Raw genomic sequence first — 19,984 nt, 5'->3', positions numbered from 1 at the left:
GTAAACTCCTGACTAGAAGTACATCTTTTTCATTTACATCAAATTGTAAATGCAGAATTTACATTGGCCTGAGAATTGAGGAATTATTTTGTTTTTTTTCATGTCTCACAGTGAGAATGGAATATTTTTTTTACAGTAACTTGAACTGAGTTCTATATATGAACCCAGACGTTTATGTGACAGACGTGTTATTTGACCTAAAACGTTTTCGTAACCTTAAACATTGATATGATTTCAAACGTTTATGTAACAAATGCATTTGTGACCTTAGCCGTTTACATGACTTCAAACGGTTATTTAACCTCAAACGTTGATATGACCTCAAACTTTTATACCACCTCAAACGTTAAATGATTTTAAACATTCACATGACCTTGAACGTTGATATGATCTCAAACGTTTATATGACCATAAACGTTAATATGACCTCAAACGTTTATATGACCATGAATGTTAATATGACCTCAAAACGTTGTGACCACAGACGTTTATAGGCCCTCCAAGGCTCAAATGACCTAAAACGTTTGTATGATCTCGAATACGTGACGAATCCGCCCACAGCGAGAACTCCCGTGGAGCAAATCCAAAGCTGCTGTCGTCTGCTGCAGCTGTTATTGCAGCTGCTGCTCTCTGCTGCAGCTGTTATTGCTGCTGCTCTCTGCTGCAGCTGTTATTGCTGCTGCTCTCTGCTGTTATTGCTGTTGCTCTGCTGCTGCTGCACTCCATCTGACACGCTGTATGAAGAGTGACGAGTACAGATTTTTATTTTATTTCAAAGTTTAAACGCGCTGCCTCCTGGGATTTTCCCCCGACTTGGCGAATGGTTTACTGACCTGGTGACGGATATATGTGTGTGAGAGAGAGAGAGATGGATAGATAGATAGATAGATAGATAGATAGATAGATAGATAGAGAGAGAGAGAGAGAGAGAGAGAGAGAGAGAGAGAGAGAGAGAGAGAGAGAGAGAGAAACTCTCTCTCGCACATCATCACCTGACGTTCCCAAGCATACAATTCAAAGATTTTCTTTTCCCGTCTCCCTGCCTTCACAAATGGCATTTGCAGATCTCTAATGACGAGGTAATGAACGAGGGAGGACGTCAGGTAAAGAAGATAATGAGAAGGAAAGACTCACAGTTTAATGATAGGTGTTACCCCACCTTCCTCCACTTCTTCCCCTTCTTCTTCTTCTTCTTCTTCTTCTTCTTCTTCTTCTTCTTCTTCTTCTTCTCCTCCTCCTTCCTCCTCTTCTTCCCCTTCTTCTTCTTCTTCTTCTTCTTCTTCTTCTTCTTCTTCTTCTTCTTCTTCTTCTCTATTCTTCTTCTTCTTCCTCTTCCTCTTCTTCCCCTTCTTCTTCTTCTGCCTCTTCTTTCCCTTCTTCTTCTTCTTCTTTTTCTTCTTCTCTTTCTTCTTCTTCTTCTTCCTCCTCCTCCTCCTCATCATGTCTCCGGGGATTGTAAGTAATGAAGTCACGGGGGATTTGTAAATATGATGTCACACAAGATTTTTAGTGATGTCACGAGGTTTTATGTCTGTGAAAATGATTTATTTAAAGATGTTTGGTAATGAATCAGTTTTTCAATGTATCACAAAGACTATTATTAGAAGATATATCATAGGAACACCTACTCAATGAGAGATGTTGTTCGTCCATATCTTGACCCAACTCCTCACCCAGACGTCAGGTCACTGTAGGTCACACTCATCAGAACATGAGTCACCCAAGGTGGGCTGGTGGTGACCTTGACCTGAAATGACCTAAGCACAAGTGGGTATTGTAACAGATTCCCCCCCCCCCCCACCCCACCCCAGAGAACGTGACCCCCAGCTAATTACATGAGGTCAAAGGTCAGCTTTCCCACCAGGTGAATAGTGAATTGACTCATCCAGTCACGGGGGTGTTAGAAATTATGTTAGACTAACAAACCTGTGAATAGGAAGTCCTACTGGATGCTATCCTCTAGGGCGTCCATTTTTTAATACATTTTGGGGTATGTCACGCTTCCCATTTTCTGTACATGGCTGTACCATTTCTCGATCATTTCTAATAAAGGTGCAACTATTTTGAATCCGTGGAATTTTATATTTATCCAAGTGTAATATATATATATATATATATATATATATATATATATATATATATATATATATATATATATATATATATATATATATATATATATAGTGTCTTGGTTGGATGACGCCTTTTAGATCGTAGTCATATTTACATATCTTTCTTCTGTGTGTGTAGAGAGCAAAAGAGGGAGGTCTGGGGCTGTGAACCCTCCCACCCCCCTTTCCCTTATACCTTCCCTCCCTCCCTCACTCCCTCCCTATGTATTGCTGCACGAGATTCCAGCATGATCCCTCCACGACCCACCCAACACACCACCCCACCCTGGATTTGCCCTCCCTTCTCCCCTCTCCCAAAAGCCAAGCACAGGACTGCCACAGTTACCAACACGACCAACGCCGCCACCACCACCACACCTCCTAGCATGTGTTGAGGCAAGGCAACAGACAGGGTGTCGTGCGGGAGGGAGGATGCACCACAGGAACTCCCTCCCTCCCTTCCTCCCTCTCTCCCTTCTTCCCTCCCCGTGGCGGCAGGAAATAGGGAGCTTATTTTGGTGTTTGTTCGTATATAGGCACAGCCTTGGTAGCCACTTCCCTCCGGAGAAGATCAGGGAGTCGTTCACACAGCTATGTGTATGAACGACAAAAACACACCCAGGGAGACGATTCACTTCCCTCATGGGTGAGATTCGAACCGCTGTCCGTATAGTGAGAGACGGACGCGATACAACCAAGGTACGCAAATGTACTAACATGAAGGTGAACATAAAGGACATTAAGTGACGCAGGGAACCACGAAGGTGTGTCATTAAGTAACTGCCCTCTACGATTGTAATCGAATACCCTTTCGTCTTGCTGTGACCAACACCTGTTCCAGGGCAGTCAGTCTGTCCAGGAGTACTTTTCTCCCAGGTTTACCGTTAAGCATGAAGGACACAGGATCAGGAAATAAGTGCTTAGCAAAAGCACTTCCAAGAAACTACTTAATGCCTCCACCAAAATGGGTGTTTAGGCGCCTAGTGGCCTGATGGTAAAGCGTTCGTCTCCCACTATACGGGCGGCGGTTCGAATCTCACTGATGGAGAACTTAAGCAGATAAGCAGATAACTTAAGCAACGAAGAGCATATATATATATATATATATATATATATATATATATATATATATATATATATATATATATATGTTCGACTTACGATGGGGTTACGTTCCGATAAACCCGTCGTAAGTTGAAACTTGAAACTGCATTTGATACCGTACATCATAGCATAGCCTACCCTAACATAAACTTCCTTAGATCCCGTAATTACCTTACAGATAGACAATATCATCTAACACAAAGCATGTTCTATAATGAAGCGTTGTATATCTCACCATCGTAGAATTGTAAGTCGAACCATCGTAAGTCGGGGTTAAATATATATATATATATATATATATATATATATATATATATATATATATATATATATATATATATATATATATATATATATATATATATGCAATGTTGTTAATGCACAATAAGTACTGTCAGCACATGGTATTTGTACATAAGAATTTTGCACACGCACACACACACACACACACACACACACACACACACACACACACACACACACACACACACACACACACACACACACACACACACACGCACACACACACACTTTCATGAGGGCGCTGCTTATATTCAACAAAGTTAACTTAAGTTATACTCAACGAAGAGCAGACACACACTATATGTAATACGTCATTATAGAATGCATAAGTCAAAATCCGAAAGTCGAGTACACTCAGATGTCGCTGCATTTAGTGTCCTCCTCTTTTTCACACTCCTATCGAGAGAACCGGGTTTCCACTACTACACCCTACACTCACCTGGCACTAGGCTCTCCCATCCACACTCCACTGTCACTGAACCTAGACTCTCCCAGCCACACTCTCACTAGATCTAGATTCAGACGGCCACACCCCACTCTCACTGGTACTAAGGCTGTTCCAGCCACACCCTACTCTCACCGGCACGGCTAGGCTCTCCCAGCCATACCTCACTCTCACCGAGACTTAAACTCCTCCATCCACACCCTCACCTGGCTCTCCCAGCCACTCTCGGAGGTCCACACCCACCATCATCACACATCCTCTGGAGCCTGTAAATGACCTCATCATCTCGAAGCATTTGAGAGAGTACGTTCCTTTGACCACAGGAATACAAGATCTCATTACAGGAGCCTTGGCATTACAGCATGTATTTTGAAGGGTACAAAACTGATGATATTGGTAAGTGTAATGTAGTGACTGATTTCAGCTGATGTACTGCCGGTGACACATCATTAACTTGACCTCTCAAGTGCCTTGGTAAGTGTATTGTGACCTTTGTGATAAAGTTAGCAGAACTTGCTACGATAAGAACCACTCAAGTCTCTAACCATGTTTCTGTCACAGTGACTCCCGTCTAGTTGATATAGATATTCTTAGATAAGATTCTGGACTAAAGTGAGAATATTTGGACGCCAGTCTCCCCACCCTTGCTGGTGTGCGTAGTCAGATGAGCTTGATATTAATGGCAGTGAATGCAGGAAGGAACCGTTGTGGGGTTGGTAGGATTTAAGGCCAGAGGTGGACTATACATGTTAAGGTGAGGTGTTGATATGCCACGCAGGAGGAAGAGACCCCAGCACCGCTGGCGGCCAGAAACAGTGTGGTTGTACGGCGGTCTACGGCTCGCAGAGGGGGCGCCACCCGCTGCACCGTGAACAAAATGACCTCCTCCATGCGTGCCACCATCAAGGTCAAGGCTGCGCTTCCTCCTCTTCCTCCTCCTCCTCCTCCGCCTCCCCCTCCTCCTCCTCCTCCCCCCTCCTCCTCCTCCTCCTCCTCCTCCTTCGTCAAGGGCGTCTCTGGAGACAGCCAAGGTGTCTTTGCCACCTCGGGAGTCGGTGTCAGGGGAGGAGGAACAGGAGCAGCAACAGCTAGTGACGCATGCCAAGGCAGGAGCACAGAGCCCGGGGGAGGCAGCAGTACCAACACCAGCAGCAGCAGCAGCAGCTGAGTTAGACTCGCCACACACGGCTGCAGGCAAGGTGACAACACGGCGAGAGCAGCCGAGTACATACACGGGCACACGAGTGTTACTTGCTTCCTGGACATCATTTTTTTTTTTTTCTCCTTTGTCCTTAAACGCGCATTTATATTTTTTGATATCCAGCCTTTTTCTTTTTTCATTTCTGTCTCCTTTTGCCCATTCGTACATATTTTTTTCCGTCTAGTATTTTTGTAATTGGTGTTTTTTCTTTGCCAAGATGGTCTCGTTATCTCCATTTTTCATGCTTCCTTGATAGATATATTTTTTTTTTTCTATTTTGTATCTACATTACATTTTTCCCATCTCCCGATCTCCCTTCGTGTGCACGTTGGGTTTTCTCAGCACACCAAGCGAGTAGTGTGTCCTGTTGAGTCACTCCCTCCCACTGCTTCGTGATTCTCTTCCCACACCCACACAGAGGACTCCTGGGCTGTGACCCGCCCCCCTTCCAAACATAATAACCTCAGCATTACGACCACTCTAGCTTAACCCCTACCACCATATTGACCCGACTGTTGAGGTGATAGCCCTTACAACTCAAACCAAACGACCCCCACCTCCTCCTCCTCCCTTACAAAGCCTTATTAAAACAGTCAGACGTAATCTTAGAGATCCTATAACCCACTATAACCCAGAAGGACATTGGTCCACCACAGCTCCCCCAGGTTTATACCCCTGCCAGTGGAGGGGAAGGGGGGAACATGACCTTGCCCAGTTGACCTCGTGGACGAGCCACTGCCTATTCATCCGAGAGAGGAAAATATATAAGGAAAATATACATTTGTCCAAGAGCCGTGTGTTAGCCGCTATACACATCGTTTCATATCTAGGTCGTGACGTTTGCTTTGAAAGCTATCGTGTGTGTTGCTATGCTTCTCTGCCGTCAGCCTTCTGCAAGACGATACAGGACGAACCCCAGTTCTGGGTCAGGTTCAGTCGGACATGATGACACTGCTTCGAGCGGCAACTGTACCCACAAAGGTAAGGAGATGCCGGATATTTCCACTGCTGTGTTCGCAGTTGATCCCCGCGATGGAAGTTCGAATCTTTGTTGATACGTGAAGTGAGACAGTCCCTCCCCGTGGCTTCACTAGCGGGCGACCGATCTCGTCGACGACTCCAGCAGGTAATGTGGTAGGAACTTAACCCCAATTGCGCCTGGATGCTCCGGTGGGGGTGGCGTGCATAATCGTGCTTGCTTGCATGCGCGTGCACACGTTGCTCCTGTGTATGTCTGTGTCTCTAGTCTCCTTCTACGACCTTCCGCACATGTAGGAAGATTTGTTTTTTGTTATATACCATTAATATTAGAGTTCTGCATGACGTATATATAACCTTAATTTGAGGGAGAGAGAATAAGAGACTTTGGACCCTACCTTGTTTTTGTAGACCTGTGAAGGGCCCTCCCCCCATTTCATAAACCCCCCATCATTTCTCCCATCTCTGTCCACTTACCTACCTACCCTCCTGCCTGTGTGTTTCTTTATCCCCCATTCCACTCCCTTCATATCCTCCTCCACCTCATCAAACCTCATCAGGTGTTCCTCATCTTCCTGACGCCTGTGACACCCCCTCCTCCCCCACCACCACCTGTAGACTAACTTTGTAAGTTGAACGAAGGCTTTCCGGTATTCCTGTGTATTAATGTGTATTTCTACTCCTTCCACGCTTTCAGAAACAGAACGTGAAGTTCTCCAAAATATTCGAGCTGAATTGTCCAGTCTCCGGCCAGTCGAAGAACAAGTAAGTGACTGTGATGGTAGTGGAGACGACTGTGTTTCTGTTGGTGGTGACTGTGGTAGGGTTAGTGATGGCTATGGTAGTGGTGGTTTACGATTGTGGTTGTGTTGTTGGTGGATGTGGTCGTACTAAGGAGGAGCATGGTAGTGTTGATGATAGTTGTGACTGTGTTGGTGAAGACTTAGGTGGTCTTGTGGTGGTGACTATAAAAGTGTTGGTGATGGCTCATTTTCTCCATCACCGAGAGCAGGGGTTAAGCATTATGACCCCCCTCCCTCGATAGGCATAGTGAAGAAGTCTCTTTCTTCGCCTGAATGCTAAAATTTCATGTATGTCATGGGTTCGAATCCTTCTCGCATAGAGGCAAGCAGTCATCATCTGTTCCATTCGACCCATAATGTTTATTGAGTCTCGTAATTGTTCCTCTACCAGCCATATTTATCAGTTCATTTATCAAATAGATACTCTACATTTATTGGTCACTTTTCGATTACATGGTTCATTCATTAGGATACGTGTGTGTGTGTGTGTGTGTGTGTGTGTGTGTGTGTGTTTATTCATTTAATGGCCGACTTACTCACACGTACGCGTTTCGTAGCGCCAAGGAGGTGGGGTCGAGCGAGATGGCGAAACACCTGCTTCATCTGGCCGAGCAGGTGGCGTCTTCGGGCGAGAACCTCAACATCGCCGATAGCGTCGAAGTGGAGAAGGGCAGCGCAGGGAACGTCCGCTCTATGCTCGCCATGCCCATCAGAAACAGAAACTTCCAGATCATAGGTGGGTTGCGGGTGGCAGTGTAGGTGGGTTGGTAGATTAGTGCAGGTGGCAGTGTAAGTGGGGAGAGGGGTGTGTGTGTGTGGAGAGATAGAAGAACTAAGGGGAGAATGTGGAGTGCGAGAGATCATCTCTCTCGAAGAGACAATAGACCTAGCAGTCTCTTCGAAGTGAAGAAAAGGGTCTGAGGTTGTAATGTCATCGAGATGCCATAGTATAGGTGGGTGTACCGGTTGATGCAGGTGGCGGAGGAGGAGTGTACGTGGGTGACTGGGTTGGTAGTAATGAATAACTTGTAGGTGGGACTGCACGGGTGTTCCTTGATGATTGGGTATAGCAGTAGTTGAAAAAAAAAAAGGGAATGGTTGTTAGTGGTGTAGATTTTCTACGCTGTAAGTCCGTGTTGATGGAGTGTAGGTGAGGTTTACAGATGTGTTTACGCAGTGGGTGAGTGAAGGTGGGGCGGTAGATGGATGGGGAATCATAAAGAAGAACGTGAGAGTTTAGGTGGTTGGCGAAGGGAGTGTAGGTGGTGTAAGTGGCGATGCTTCCCCTAGAGTCAACCAGGTGATTTACGGGATGTAAATGGCTGATTCTGGGATGTAAATGGCTGATTCTGGGATGTAAACAGGTCAGTGGATATTTACGACAGTGGGCTGTAACTTGTGGGTTATGGTAGGATGTGTTGTTCGAGGTTGAAAAAAGCTCATTATTCTGTGTAGTATATTGCTCTATCCATCTCTCTCTCTCTCTCTCTCTCTCTCTCTCTCTCTCTCTCTCTCTCTCTCTCTCTCTCTCTCTCTCTCTCTCTCTCTCTCTCTCTCACCACCCGCCTACTCTCCATTTTGTCTCTCTCTTTTTACCCCCCACAGGTGTGGCCAAGATCATCAACAAACTCAACGGTCAACCCTTCGACGAAAACGACGAGCAGCTCTTTGAGGTTGGGTCACTGACGAGAATTGTGTGGTGGTGAACACGTCTCACTCACCGTTCACGCTGCATCTCTTTCTCTCTCTCTCTGTCTCGTGCATGAAATCTCAAAAAGTGACAGAGAGGGTCGTGGAAAGACTTGAGTTTCTGTGGGTTTTTTTTAGGGGGATAGATTATATTTTAACTTGGCTTTTGATTTCTAATAGAATGGATTCACTTGTGCGTCAATAATGTAATTCGTGAGATAGAAATGTAATCAGAGACTTTGAATCTGTAATCATCTTTCTAATGTTTTACCCATTTGTACCCCAGATAGATGTGACCTTGTTATTCTCCCCAGTTAGATATACTCCCACCTGTGCCTCAGACAGATACACCCTCACCTTCCTCCCCAAAGAGGTATACCCTCACCTGCCTCCCCAGAGAGGTATACCCCCATATGTACACCAGTTGAATATAACCCCCTACCTTCGAACTCCTCCAGCTCCCCTACCCTCTTCACCTGGTCATAACCCCTCGCTAAAAGACTTTTCTCCTCTCTCCTCCTTCTGCGCCTCCGTCAGGCCTTCACCATCTTCTGCGGGCTGGGCATCAACAACACCCTCATGTACAACGAACTAGAGAAGGCCATGGCCCGGCAGAAGGTGGCCATTGAGGTAAGGCTGTGGAAAACATCTTTTGCTTTCACAGTTTCCCGCGCTTAGCGGGGTAGCGCCAGGGACAGACGAAGAAAAGGATTCATTTCGCTCATATTCTGTTCTCTAGTTTGTCATCATTGTATATATGTATTGTTGGTGGATAACTTAAGACATGAACTCAAGCATGTGGACTTTCGCTACTTGCTGTAAACATATGGATCATGATATTAATACTATTATCAGTGATTCTCTATCTTTATCAAATTAATCACATAACTAGTTAATTATAAAGCAATTAAATCGAGAGCTGGAGTAATACTGAACTGACGACTGAGTCAGTGATATATCACTTTCATTCGCGTGTAAAGACCCCACTCAATCCTTACCTGTGTTCGAGATTGGGTGACTGGAAGTGGAAAAGCAAGTGGTCCTCTGAGCGTGGTCCCTCTCCCACCCATTTGGGTATCGGCAGTACAGACCAGCCCTTCAGACTGTGACGAGTGCGTCACTTTAATCCAAGCAACAATATCTTGTATTAATCGAGTCACTTCCCAGCTGTTAATGTGACGCTCATAGCCAGTAATGACACACTGAAGGCCTCCAGACCCATCCCCCCAGGTGTGTACGAGATGGACAACTAATTGGTGAATTCTTCTTCTCCTCCCTCAGGTCCTGTCATACCACGCCACAGCCTCGGCCCAGGAGGTTCAGGCGCTACAGGTAATATATGTATAGTATCATAATGGATGGATTTGACTTCATTTGACTTATCTCTTGAATTAGTGAGATCTAAGGAACTCGTAGCGATCATGGGTGTTCCTGTTGGTGACCCATTTGTGTCTCTGACCCCTCACCCTGACAGAGGGAAGCGGCGCCCGAGGCCAGCAAGTGGAACCTGGGCTCCCTGACCTTCGACGACTTCTCCCTCAGCCAAGACCAGATGGTCCTGGCCGCCGTCAGGATGTTCTCAGACCTGAGGCTCACCTCCAGGTTCAAGATAGAGTACAAGGTAATCTCCAGGTCACCTTCAGGTTCAGGTCAGAATAGAGGGTAACCCTGCAGAACTAAAATGTATAGACACAAAGCGCAAAATATGAATAATCCTTTACCATTATACCCCCTATTCCAAACTCTGAATAATCCTTCACAATTATACCCCCTATTCCAAACTGTTAATAATCCTTCACTATTATACCCCAATTCTAATTAGACATATAAAGTTTATAAGACTGAACAGTCCAGGCTGTTCACTATAACCCTCTTCCAGCTAGGGTGGATGTGATGAACTTATGGCGTATGACAATGTACGGTGCATAAGAGTGTTTGTAACAACCTAACCTAATCTCTCCTTAATTTTCCTTGCAGACACTATTACGGTGGCTCATCACAGTCAAAAGGAATTATAGAAATGTGCCATACCATAACTGGCGTCATGCCTTCAACGTCGCTCACAACATGTTCTCCCTCCTGAAGGTGAGAGAGAGAGAGAGAGAGAGAGAGAGAGAGAGAGATGCGAGCATGCAGGCAGACAAAGGTACATATATAAAAGGAGCAAAAGAAAAATGCACCGATAGACAGTTACATTTATAGTAACAGAAAGTAACGCATGACGTTACTATGTAGTTTACTTTCCTGATGCAAAACGTATTGTTGTGTTTCAATTTTATGGTGAATTACAATTTTATTAGAAATCTAAATATAAACTGAAAGTCTTTTCGTATATATATATATATATATATATATATATATATATATATATATATATATATATATATATATATATATATATATATATATATATGCCACCTAACACAGCCCACTCCCATTGTAACACGTCAAAGCAGCTAAGTCTACCTCCGGCAGACTTGCGACGCGATGTCGACCTTTGAGGAGGTCGAGTGCCTGGGGATGTTTGTTGGCTGCCTCTGTCACGACCTGGATCATCGGGGAACCAATAATTCCTTTCAGGAGAAGTGAGTCTGAGTCCTCCTTCACCCTACCTCCTTCCCATTATCCCCCATTACTTCCACTGTCATTATATCCATTATCATCAGACGGAATAACAGCATTATACAGAACTACCTCTTTTGCACTGACCTTGAATTGACCTTGGATTATCTTAAGAGGGGTCAGGTCCAAGACCATATTCGCTGTTGCCTCATCTTTACAAAACTACGTCTCTACTACACCCACTTCTTCACTAAAGTACATTTTCACGACACCATTATTATCGCTAGTTTTCTTCGCCTCATTTACACCTTCATCTTCGCTGCACCATCGACAGTCAACTCAGTCACAGAGGGGTAGGGGCTTCATGGGAAGTTGGACTGGTTTATGCATTTTTATATTTTTCTTATTTTGCGTCTTCCGACAGGACGGGGTCAGCGCTGGCTCTCCTCTATGGGACTCAAAACACTATGGAACAGCACCACTTCAACCACGCCGTCATGATCCTCAACTCCGAGGTACGTAGGAGGAATGAAGAGAGAGGGAGAGTTGGAGCGAGAGAGAGATCGGTAGGATGAGGGAATGACAGTGGACGAGACAGTGCTATGTATGAAGCTCGGTACTCATCAGTTCTTTTTTTTTTTCAGTACTGCCATTTCCACACTGAGGGAAACGAATCCTAGACGTCGGTTGAAGTTATTGCCAGTAACTCCGCAGGAGTGACTCCAGAAGCTGATTTATGCTAATATTTAGGAAGAACTTCACCGCTCTGCACACACACACACACACACACACACACACACACACAAATGCATTTACAAGGGTTTTTACCATATTCGTTAACCACACCACCGATTGTAAGCCATAGTTAAGGGGGGTCTTGTTAGAGCTAAACAGGCTTATGTCAAAGAAGCATCGCCACAGAACATTGGAAGGGAGCATAAGCTTGATATACTGGATCAGCATGGATGTTTACACGTGTAATTGTGTAGACACCAGATTTTGGACATGGCAGGTCGGGGAAGTGTGTCTCAGTGTTGTATGCTGTCTTAAAGGTCTGTGTCCAGTCACTGTAGGTTGTAAAAGTGCGTTTCACTGGTCTGGTCTATTGTTGTACATAGTAGTATAGTCACAAGAGCAAGCTTCTTGTAGATATATGTATGGTTTATGGAGATTCATGCTAACCTTTAGGATTAAAGTTTGTTACCTTTTTGTTTCAATATGGAGGGTTTGTTGGCGGCAAGATTTGGTAAATGGTCACAAAATGTGTTTTTTCTTAATCTACCCACGTTACCTTTCTCTCTTTCCCTCTCATATATGTTCTTTTCCTCTGTGGTGAACTCAACTGATGCTTCCAGGGTCACAACATCTTCAGCAACCTGTCCTCATCTCAGTATTCGCGAGTGATGAACATTCTCAAGGTCTCCATCCTTGCCACTGACCTCACCGTCTACTTCCAGTGAGTATCTACCACACGGAACACACCCAATGACCCCCCACCTTCTTTGTTTCCTGCTAATTGAACCTTACCTGATAAACTTGCTCCTTTATATGTACCTGTTAATTGATTTTTTAAAACTGTCCTTATATCAAATAAGAATTCGTTTAATCCTTCTAATATTAGTGTAGATAGTCAAAATCCAAATAAAGTCATGTTGTGATGCTTCATATTCCGTAACTCATTTCACATTTTATCGCCCAGGCTTAAGGTTCAGAACACACAAAGCATTCTCGTCTCTCTGTTACTCTTTGGTTCCCCTACAGCCCTGCTTCTCTTAAACACCCTTTTACACCTCCAAATGCACGTCATTACGCATCTCAGTGCCCCACTTCTCACACACCTTCGAACACTTTTAGTTACACACACACGTCAATAGACTCGCTACACTCGTATGGCTCATGGACCTGTCAGCACATCTTACATATCCCTAGCACACATATTACACTCCAGATGCTTTACATGACTATTTCACATTCTTGCTATCTATCACAACTTTTTCTGATATTACCCCATCACGACTCCGGAATCCAGCAGTCCCCCCCTCCCCACCGCCACCACCACACACACATCTGTTACACTCCTCTTTCAGTACCCTTCAAATACCTGTCACCATTTCCACATGTACTCTTCGCTCCTTCAGATTACGGTCACAGTTCTTCCCGTTGGTGGATGAGGGCCAGTTCGACGTGGGTGTGAGGGAACACAGAGACCTTCTCCGTTCGCTGCTTATGACAGCCTGTGACATCGCAGCCTCCACCAAACCCTGGGACATCCAGTTCAAGTAAGGAGTTCAGCCTACCAGCTGGCCTTCAATATTGTTCTCTACCTGATCGCCTGCTTTCATCTTTCCATTCATTGGTCTCTTCTTCATTTGTGTAACTTGTGTGCAAAGGGTAAATGGGTTGGAGCTTTCGTAGACATTGACATTGTCCGATGAACAGAGCTTGGCTATCAAGGATTATAACTTCTTTAGTGCTTAATTCCCTCAGTATGTCCATCTTTTCTTCATTCACATTCATTTTTGTTTTAATTTTCGTCATTTTTCTCTGTTTTACCTTCTTTTGATTTAGCTGATTCTTGTTGATTTGGTGTTTTTTTAATGCAACCATTTCAATGTTTCACTGTGGATGGACCCAATGCAAATCCTTTTCCAAAGTATCAGGTTATCTGGTGTTTCCCCTTAAACTATCTTCTTGAAAAGAAGGCCATGGTTTATACGTACTGAGCATTAATGTCCATGGTTCACAATAATGTTTTTTTTTTTTTATTCAGGTACTTCAAAGTGAATTAAAAAGATTTAATTTTGGTGATGACACTTTCACAATTAGTTTATGCTCATAAAAATAGTTTTTTTTTTTTTTGTATCATTCAGGGGTCTACATACATATACTTCTGTAGCTACACAAGTTATATTTCTGTGTCATGGATAGCATTTGTTAGACATATGCAAGATATATTAGCATTATTTTTTCTATTGCATTACATATTATGACATTTATTCATTGTAGAATGACATATTTTACATGTCACATTGGGTAAGTTATACGTTTTACTGCTACAATCGTAACATCTTTTTAGCTCATTATTTGTTACATTTCATTGAGTATGGTTTTAGAATTGTCACTAACACCTGAAGAGGGTGTTCAGATTTTTTTCAGTCAATGGTCACAAAATGATGTTGGCAGTCAATAAGCCTAAAGACCAGACGACCAGCTACTTATATATTCAGCAATTGTTTCAACCCACTGCAGGGTGGCAAAGTTAGTGACATCGGAGTTCTTCGACCAAGGAGACCTGGAGAAGACAAAGCTTAAGATTACGCCTCCTGCCCTCATGGACAGAGACCGCAAACATGAGCTGCCCCTTCTACAGATGCGCTGGATCAAGGACATCTGTCTGCCACTCTTTGAGGTGTGTCTTAAGTATATGTTAGAGAGAAAGATAACCTGTTTCTGTTTACTAACTTGTACAAAATAGGAGGAAGTTCTACATCAGTTAGACCATATCTCTTATGCTTTCATTGTATCATACACTGTTTCAAACTTATTCATATTATATACATGTACAGCTGAATTAGTATTTATAATTACCTTTCTCTGAATACAGGGGAACTTTTATGCTCATGAGGTCCCATTTAACAACCTTAGTTTTTTTCCATATATAACTTGCCTCTTGAATTTAAGTAATTTCTTTGCATCCACTGTTTCTTCACTTAATTAGTTTCATCTTTCATCATTACAACAGAAATATTTCCTCTTCCTTTCAGCCGTGGCTCAGTTTCTGGTCATGCCCACTAGTTCATCATTTGCTATCCTATTCAAACATCTGTTTCATGTCATCTTCATCAAATCCAATGTTGAACTTAAAAAGCAATGGTCACATTTCCCTATATCCCACTGGCATTTCACTTACACTGACCATAAAGAGCAATGGTCCCAAGACCAACCCATGTTGACCATAAAGAGCAATGGTCCCAAGACCAACCCATGTTGACCATAAAGAGCAATGGTCCCAAGACCAACCCATGTTGACCATAAAGAGCAAGGGTCCCAAGACCAAGCCTTGTAGTACACCATTAGTAACCCCAGTCTATTCAAGAAGGCTCCTCTGACATGCATCTGCTGTTCCCTTCTACAAACATAATTTCTGTGTATCAAAGGAGTCTCCCTCTTATATCTGCATAAAAATTCAGTCCTTTTACCATCTTCATAAGTGATGCAGTGTAAGAACCTCACAATCCAGGAATACATAGTCCTTCCATCCACCTGTTAGCTTAGAATGGTGCTCACTGTCTTTGTAGAAGTCTCCGAGATATATTACTACAACCTCCGTACCTTAGACTCATGTTTTCTCTTGCATGGGTAGATCATCACTTGCAAGTAATCATGCATATGCTCTATGAACATCTTTTCTAGTGTTTTACAGACCTCATCCACCATAGATACTCTGTCCTGTAATTCAGCAGTTTCCTTTCTTTTCTGCCTCACCCACATGGGGAGTGCTAGCATTCTGTCCTCAAACATATAATCTCTCCTTGTCACACTTAACACTTGACAACACTTGACTCACGCAACTCATTCTTCATAACTCTAGATTTTTCCTGCTGTGAGCTCTATGCACTAGCCCTGCCTTTTGGCAAAGTGATAGGAGGAATAGATAGAAATGGTAAGTAAGAACATTAGACAGGAGTATTAAGTAAAGGTAGCAGGTAGGAATGTTAGATGGAAGCATTAGATAAAAGTAATAGGTTGGAACATTAGGTGGACACCTCTGAAAATGCTGCGCTAGAGTTGCTCACTGCCAGTAGCCTGTTACGGTGAGGCACTAAAGGCTGAAATGCAGCACTGAAGTTCACCAGTTATGAAGACTCTTTCGCTGCGGCCGCCTTCTTGAGGGAGTTCGTGAAGAGAACAAGTGTCAGAGATATAGATAGAAATCTGCCATCTAGGGGAATAATTATGAGATATTTTCCGTAATTATTTCAAGTATAGAAGCATGTAATCATGTTGTAAATCAATTTGGAAGAAAACACTTTTGTCTTAGGAATGAAAAATTCCTTGCATTTTTTTGCATTTTTCTCAGGAAATTCATTTGCTTTACAAACTCAGTGTGAAGATTATTTTTCATGTTGAATGTGAATTTAGGGTTGAAAGTTTTTTGGGAGTTATTTTTCCCAGTAATTATGTACTTCAATGATTACATTTTTTTTTCATTTGCTTCATATTTACTGGGTATCTATCAGCTTGGAGAAGGATTTTGAGATATATTCCATGATTATCTGAGATATAGAGTCATTTTTTAGGGTTTCCTCCTTTCTAATTTAGCTATACTTAATCCTTGCTCTCTTATACCTTGCAAATTTTGGCTAGCTATTTCCTATATCATCCATTGTACATATCTGTGTTCTTTTGCTTTATGGTATCTTTTATTGAACCATATCTTCCTCTTTTCTAACCTTTCCTCTCTGTTTTACATTTCACAGGCTCTTCTAAAACATGATATACAATATGCAATGGAACTCTCCCAATTTATGTTCTCTTTATTTTTTATATATATTTTGTGATTCTTTTTCATATGGCAAATCATTAATGTAAATGAGAATCAATAGTGACCTGAACATTAAACCTTAAAGGACACAGTATGTTACCTTGGCTGGGCTCAAAAAGGCTTCCCTAACATGTTTTCTGTTTGCTACTAATTAAGTAGCTGTCAAATCATAGTAGTAACCCTCCTCTGTCTGGACCAAAAACACTAATAATTTTGTTACAAGTGAATGTAAATTAGTAGTCAGTTACATTACACACCAAAAAGAACATCCATTCTTCCTAACTCCTTAACTTGCTACAGAGGCTGGCAAAAGTGAACCCAAAGATTGCTCCCATGAGAGATGGTGCCCTCAAGAATATGACAAAGTGGTCCAAGCTGGCAGCCTCTCAGAATGGCCTGTCTGACATACTGGATCCTCCGGAAATCCCTCCTCGTGTGCCTGATGGATAGTCCACGTTGAGCTGCTGGAAGAACCAAGTCTGCTGCCTGTTTTGAAGTAAAGGGAACAGGATTGTTGGAGTGTTCTTTAGGCCATGTTATTCTTCATATTCCAGTGATGTATGCCTCTGATGCAACTAAGTATGATGTGACATATTTCTGAAACAGCCAACAGTATTTTGCATATATTGTGTTTCCTCATGATTCACAGCCTTGTATGTAAATAATGTTCAACCACAAAATCAGAGTACCTGTTGTTGAATATAACACAGTATATCTTATCATATATTAAACTTTGCATCACATTGCATCTTAAGCTTATGCTGCTGGAAGAGTGTGGTAATGTGGCCTTAGTTACATGTTTAGAGTGTCTGGAGATGTTAATTTGTATGTAGATCCCAGTGAATGTAGAACTCAGGAAATTATGCCAGCTTCACTGTGTGTTGTTATGGTGATGTTTTCCTGAGAGATAGTCTGAATTTCCTTAAGGCAGATAAGAAGGAAGAATGATGTATAGTGATTGTTTCCCTAATGGTCATAGTAGACTACAAACTTGGTTCCTCCACGACCTTTGACCCCTGGGGGAGATGTCAAAACCCTCCACCTAACCCCAGGAGTAAGAGGTTGCATGCAAAGCTCAACAACGAGATGAATCATACCGGCCATATCTAAAAAACTACTGAAAATAACTTATCAAAAACACTAGCAATCCACAACCAAAACCAACCCCAAATGACTGAATATATTTGAAGGTTAGGAAGTCAACATATCATGACAAAAGCTGTAATTGTCCTTACTTTTGATACAAAAGATGGCAAAATACTATTCTGAAGTATAGCTATCAGAAAAGGGACAATATTTCCTATCTCATAAGTAACAGAAAGAAAAATGGTTGTTGCACAAGGAGTATGGAATGCCTTGTTAAACTGATTTGCTTCACTAAGGATTTCTGTTCTCCTATTACTTAGTTTTAAGAAAAGAAAATATTCTGGCACATCATCAGCAAGTGTCAGTCTGTACTAAGATACTAAATTTAAGATTCTGAAATAGGTACAACTTGATTGAGACAAATAGCACCCAGCTGGAGTAGTTCAGATGTTTGACTGAATAACAAGTATACAGACAACCACTTACTGTTATGTCATATTGTTTATAAACTGCTTCAACCTGAAGGATTATTTGAACTCCAGATGTTGTCTATAGATAATATACTCAAGTTAATTCAGATATTTACTACATGTTCTCAGCTTCGCATTACATCACTCAGGTTTCTTGCATCCTCATAACATGAACATGACATATAGTTTGGTGGAAAATATGCACTTTCATTTGTGTCTACAAAAGGAACATCAAAAAATATTGACACTTTTTTATTCATGTATCGTCTAGAAGCTAATAATATACCCAAGTGCCAAGGACAAGTCCAACCTATTTGTCACTAGTTGTGAGAGATATTTCTTTAGTAGTAACAGCCCATTAAAATATAGCAAAAGATGCTAATTGAGTAATTAAGATTAGCCAATGGGTAGAAAGTCCCTATTAGTGACATAAAGAATATTGAAAAAATCAGAGTGCTTGCTTCTAATTTTTTTTCTTTTCAGTTACAGCATCTGTGTGAAGTTATTTATAAAGTTTTATGTTATAATACTTCTGAACATGACATCGTATGCTTGAGACAAAGAAAATATTCAAACCAACCAAAAATATTATAAGATCTTGGTGCATTCAGATTTCTCTGAAAGTTGATAAGAAAATAAGAATACATTATATGCAGGTGCATATGTTAGTACTAGTTGTTACTAGATCATTCTCAAAAAGTATAGGAAGTATTTTCAACAAAAACTTTAATTATCTAGAATTTCCTCTAAAGTTTTTGGATTCAGAAAATATCTTTATTTACTACTTGTAATATTACTATGTAGAAAATAAGGGTAAAATATGAATGTGATGGCATGGATGTCACCTGTATAGGTACAGTGCAATGAAAAAGAAATATTAGAATATTAGATCTTACAAATTTAAAATAAGCCACAAGGATGTTCTTTCCAAAGCCCCTTGGCCAAAGGTACCAGTGCACTGTATGGATGGGGACTGCAAGTATGAGTGTGTACATGTGTATATATGTATATGTCTGTGTATGTATATGTATGTATACATTGAAATGTATAGGTATGTATATGTGCATGTGTGGGTGTTAATGTATATACATGTGTATGTGGGTGGGTTGGGCCATTCTTTTGTCTGTTCCTTGCGCTACCTTGCAAACGTGGGAGACATCGAATAAGTATAATAAAATATAAATATGATATATATATATATATATATATATATATATATATATATATATATATATATATATATATATATATATATATATATATTATATTTATTCATTTATTTTATTTATTCTATTTTGCTTTGTCGCTGTTTCCCGCGTTAGCGAGGTAGCGCAAGGAAACAGACGAAAGAATGGCCCAACCCACCCACATACACGTATATACATACATGTCCACACCCACAAATATACATACCTATACATCTCAATGTATACATATATATATACCCACACAGACATATACATATATACCCATGTACATAATTCATACTGTCTGCCTTTATTCATTCCCATCGCCACCCCGCCACACATGGAATAACAACACCCTCCCCCCGCCTGTGTGCGAGGTAGCGCTAGGAAAAGACAACAAAGGCCTCATTCGTTCACACTCAGTCTCTAGCTGTCATGTAATAATGCACTGAAACCACAGCTCCCTTTCCACATCCAGGCCCCACAGAACTTTCCATGGA

At 41.9% G+C, this 19,984-nt stretch overlaps 1 protein-coding gene across 1 annotated transcript in view; it reads left to right on the top strand.

Annotated features, from left to right (window-relative positions):
• The window catches only part of LOC139753804 (dual 3',5'-cyclic-AMP and -GMP phosphodiesterase 11A-like), a 362,719-nt gene extending 343,275 nt beyond the window's left edge, over positions 1-19,444 (top strand). The window contains exons 14-26 of the mRNA XM_071670684.1: positions 6,840-6,907; positions 7,503-7,681; positions 8,551-8,618; positions 9,172-9,264; positions 9,916-9,966; positions 10,109-10,255; positions 10,612-10,719; positions 11,110-11,219; positions 11,621-11,711; positions 12,552-12,652; positions 13,335-13,475; positions 14,446-14,605; positions 17,042-19,444. Coding sequence (XP_071526785.1) covers positions 6,840-6,907; positions 7,503-7,681; positions 8,551-8,618; positions 9,172-9,264; positions 9,916-9,966; positions 10,109-10,255; positions 10,612-10,719; positions 11,110-11,219; positions 11,621-11,711; positions 12,552-12,652; positions 13,335-13,475; positions 14,446-14,605; positions 17,042-17,191 — 1,467 coding nt within the window. The 3' untranslated portion in view covers positions 17,192-19,444. The remainder of the gene's footprint in view (positions 1-6,839; positions 6,908-7,502; positions 7,682-8,550; positions 8,619-9,171; positions 9,265-9,915; positions 9,967-10,108; positions 10,256-10,611; positions 10,720-11,109; positions 11,220-11,620; positions 11,712-12,551; positions 12,653-13,334; positions 13,476-14,445; positions 14,606-17,041) is intronic.
• Positions 19,445-19,984: the final 540 nt, after the last annotated feature.

This window comes from Panulirus ornatus, chromosome 15 (assembly GCF_036320965.1).
Source record: "Panulirus ornatus isolate Po-2019 chromosome 15, ASM3632096v1, whole genome shotgun sequence".
Taxonomy (NCBI): Eukaryota; Metazoa; Arthropoda; class Malacostraca; order Decapoda; family Palinuridae; genus Panulirus; species Panulirus ornatus.
The sequence above is the reverse complement of the archived record's forward strand: the minus strand, read 5'-3'. Positions and strand labels throughout refer to the sequence as shown.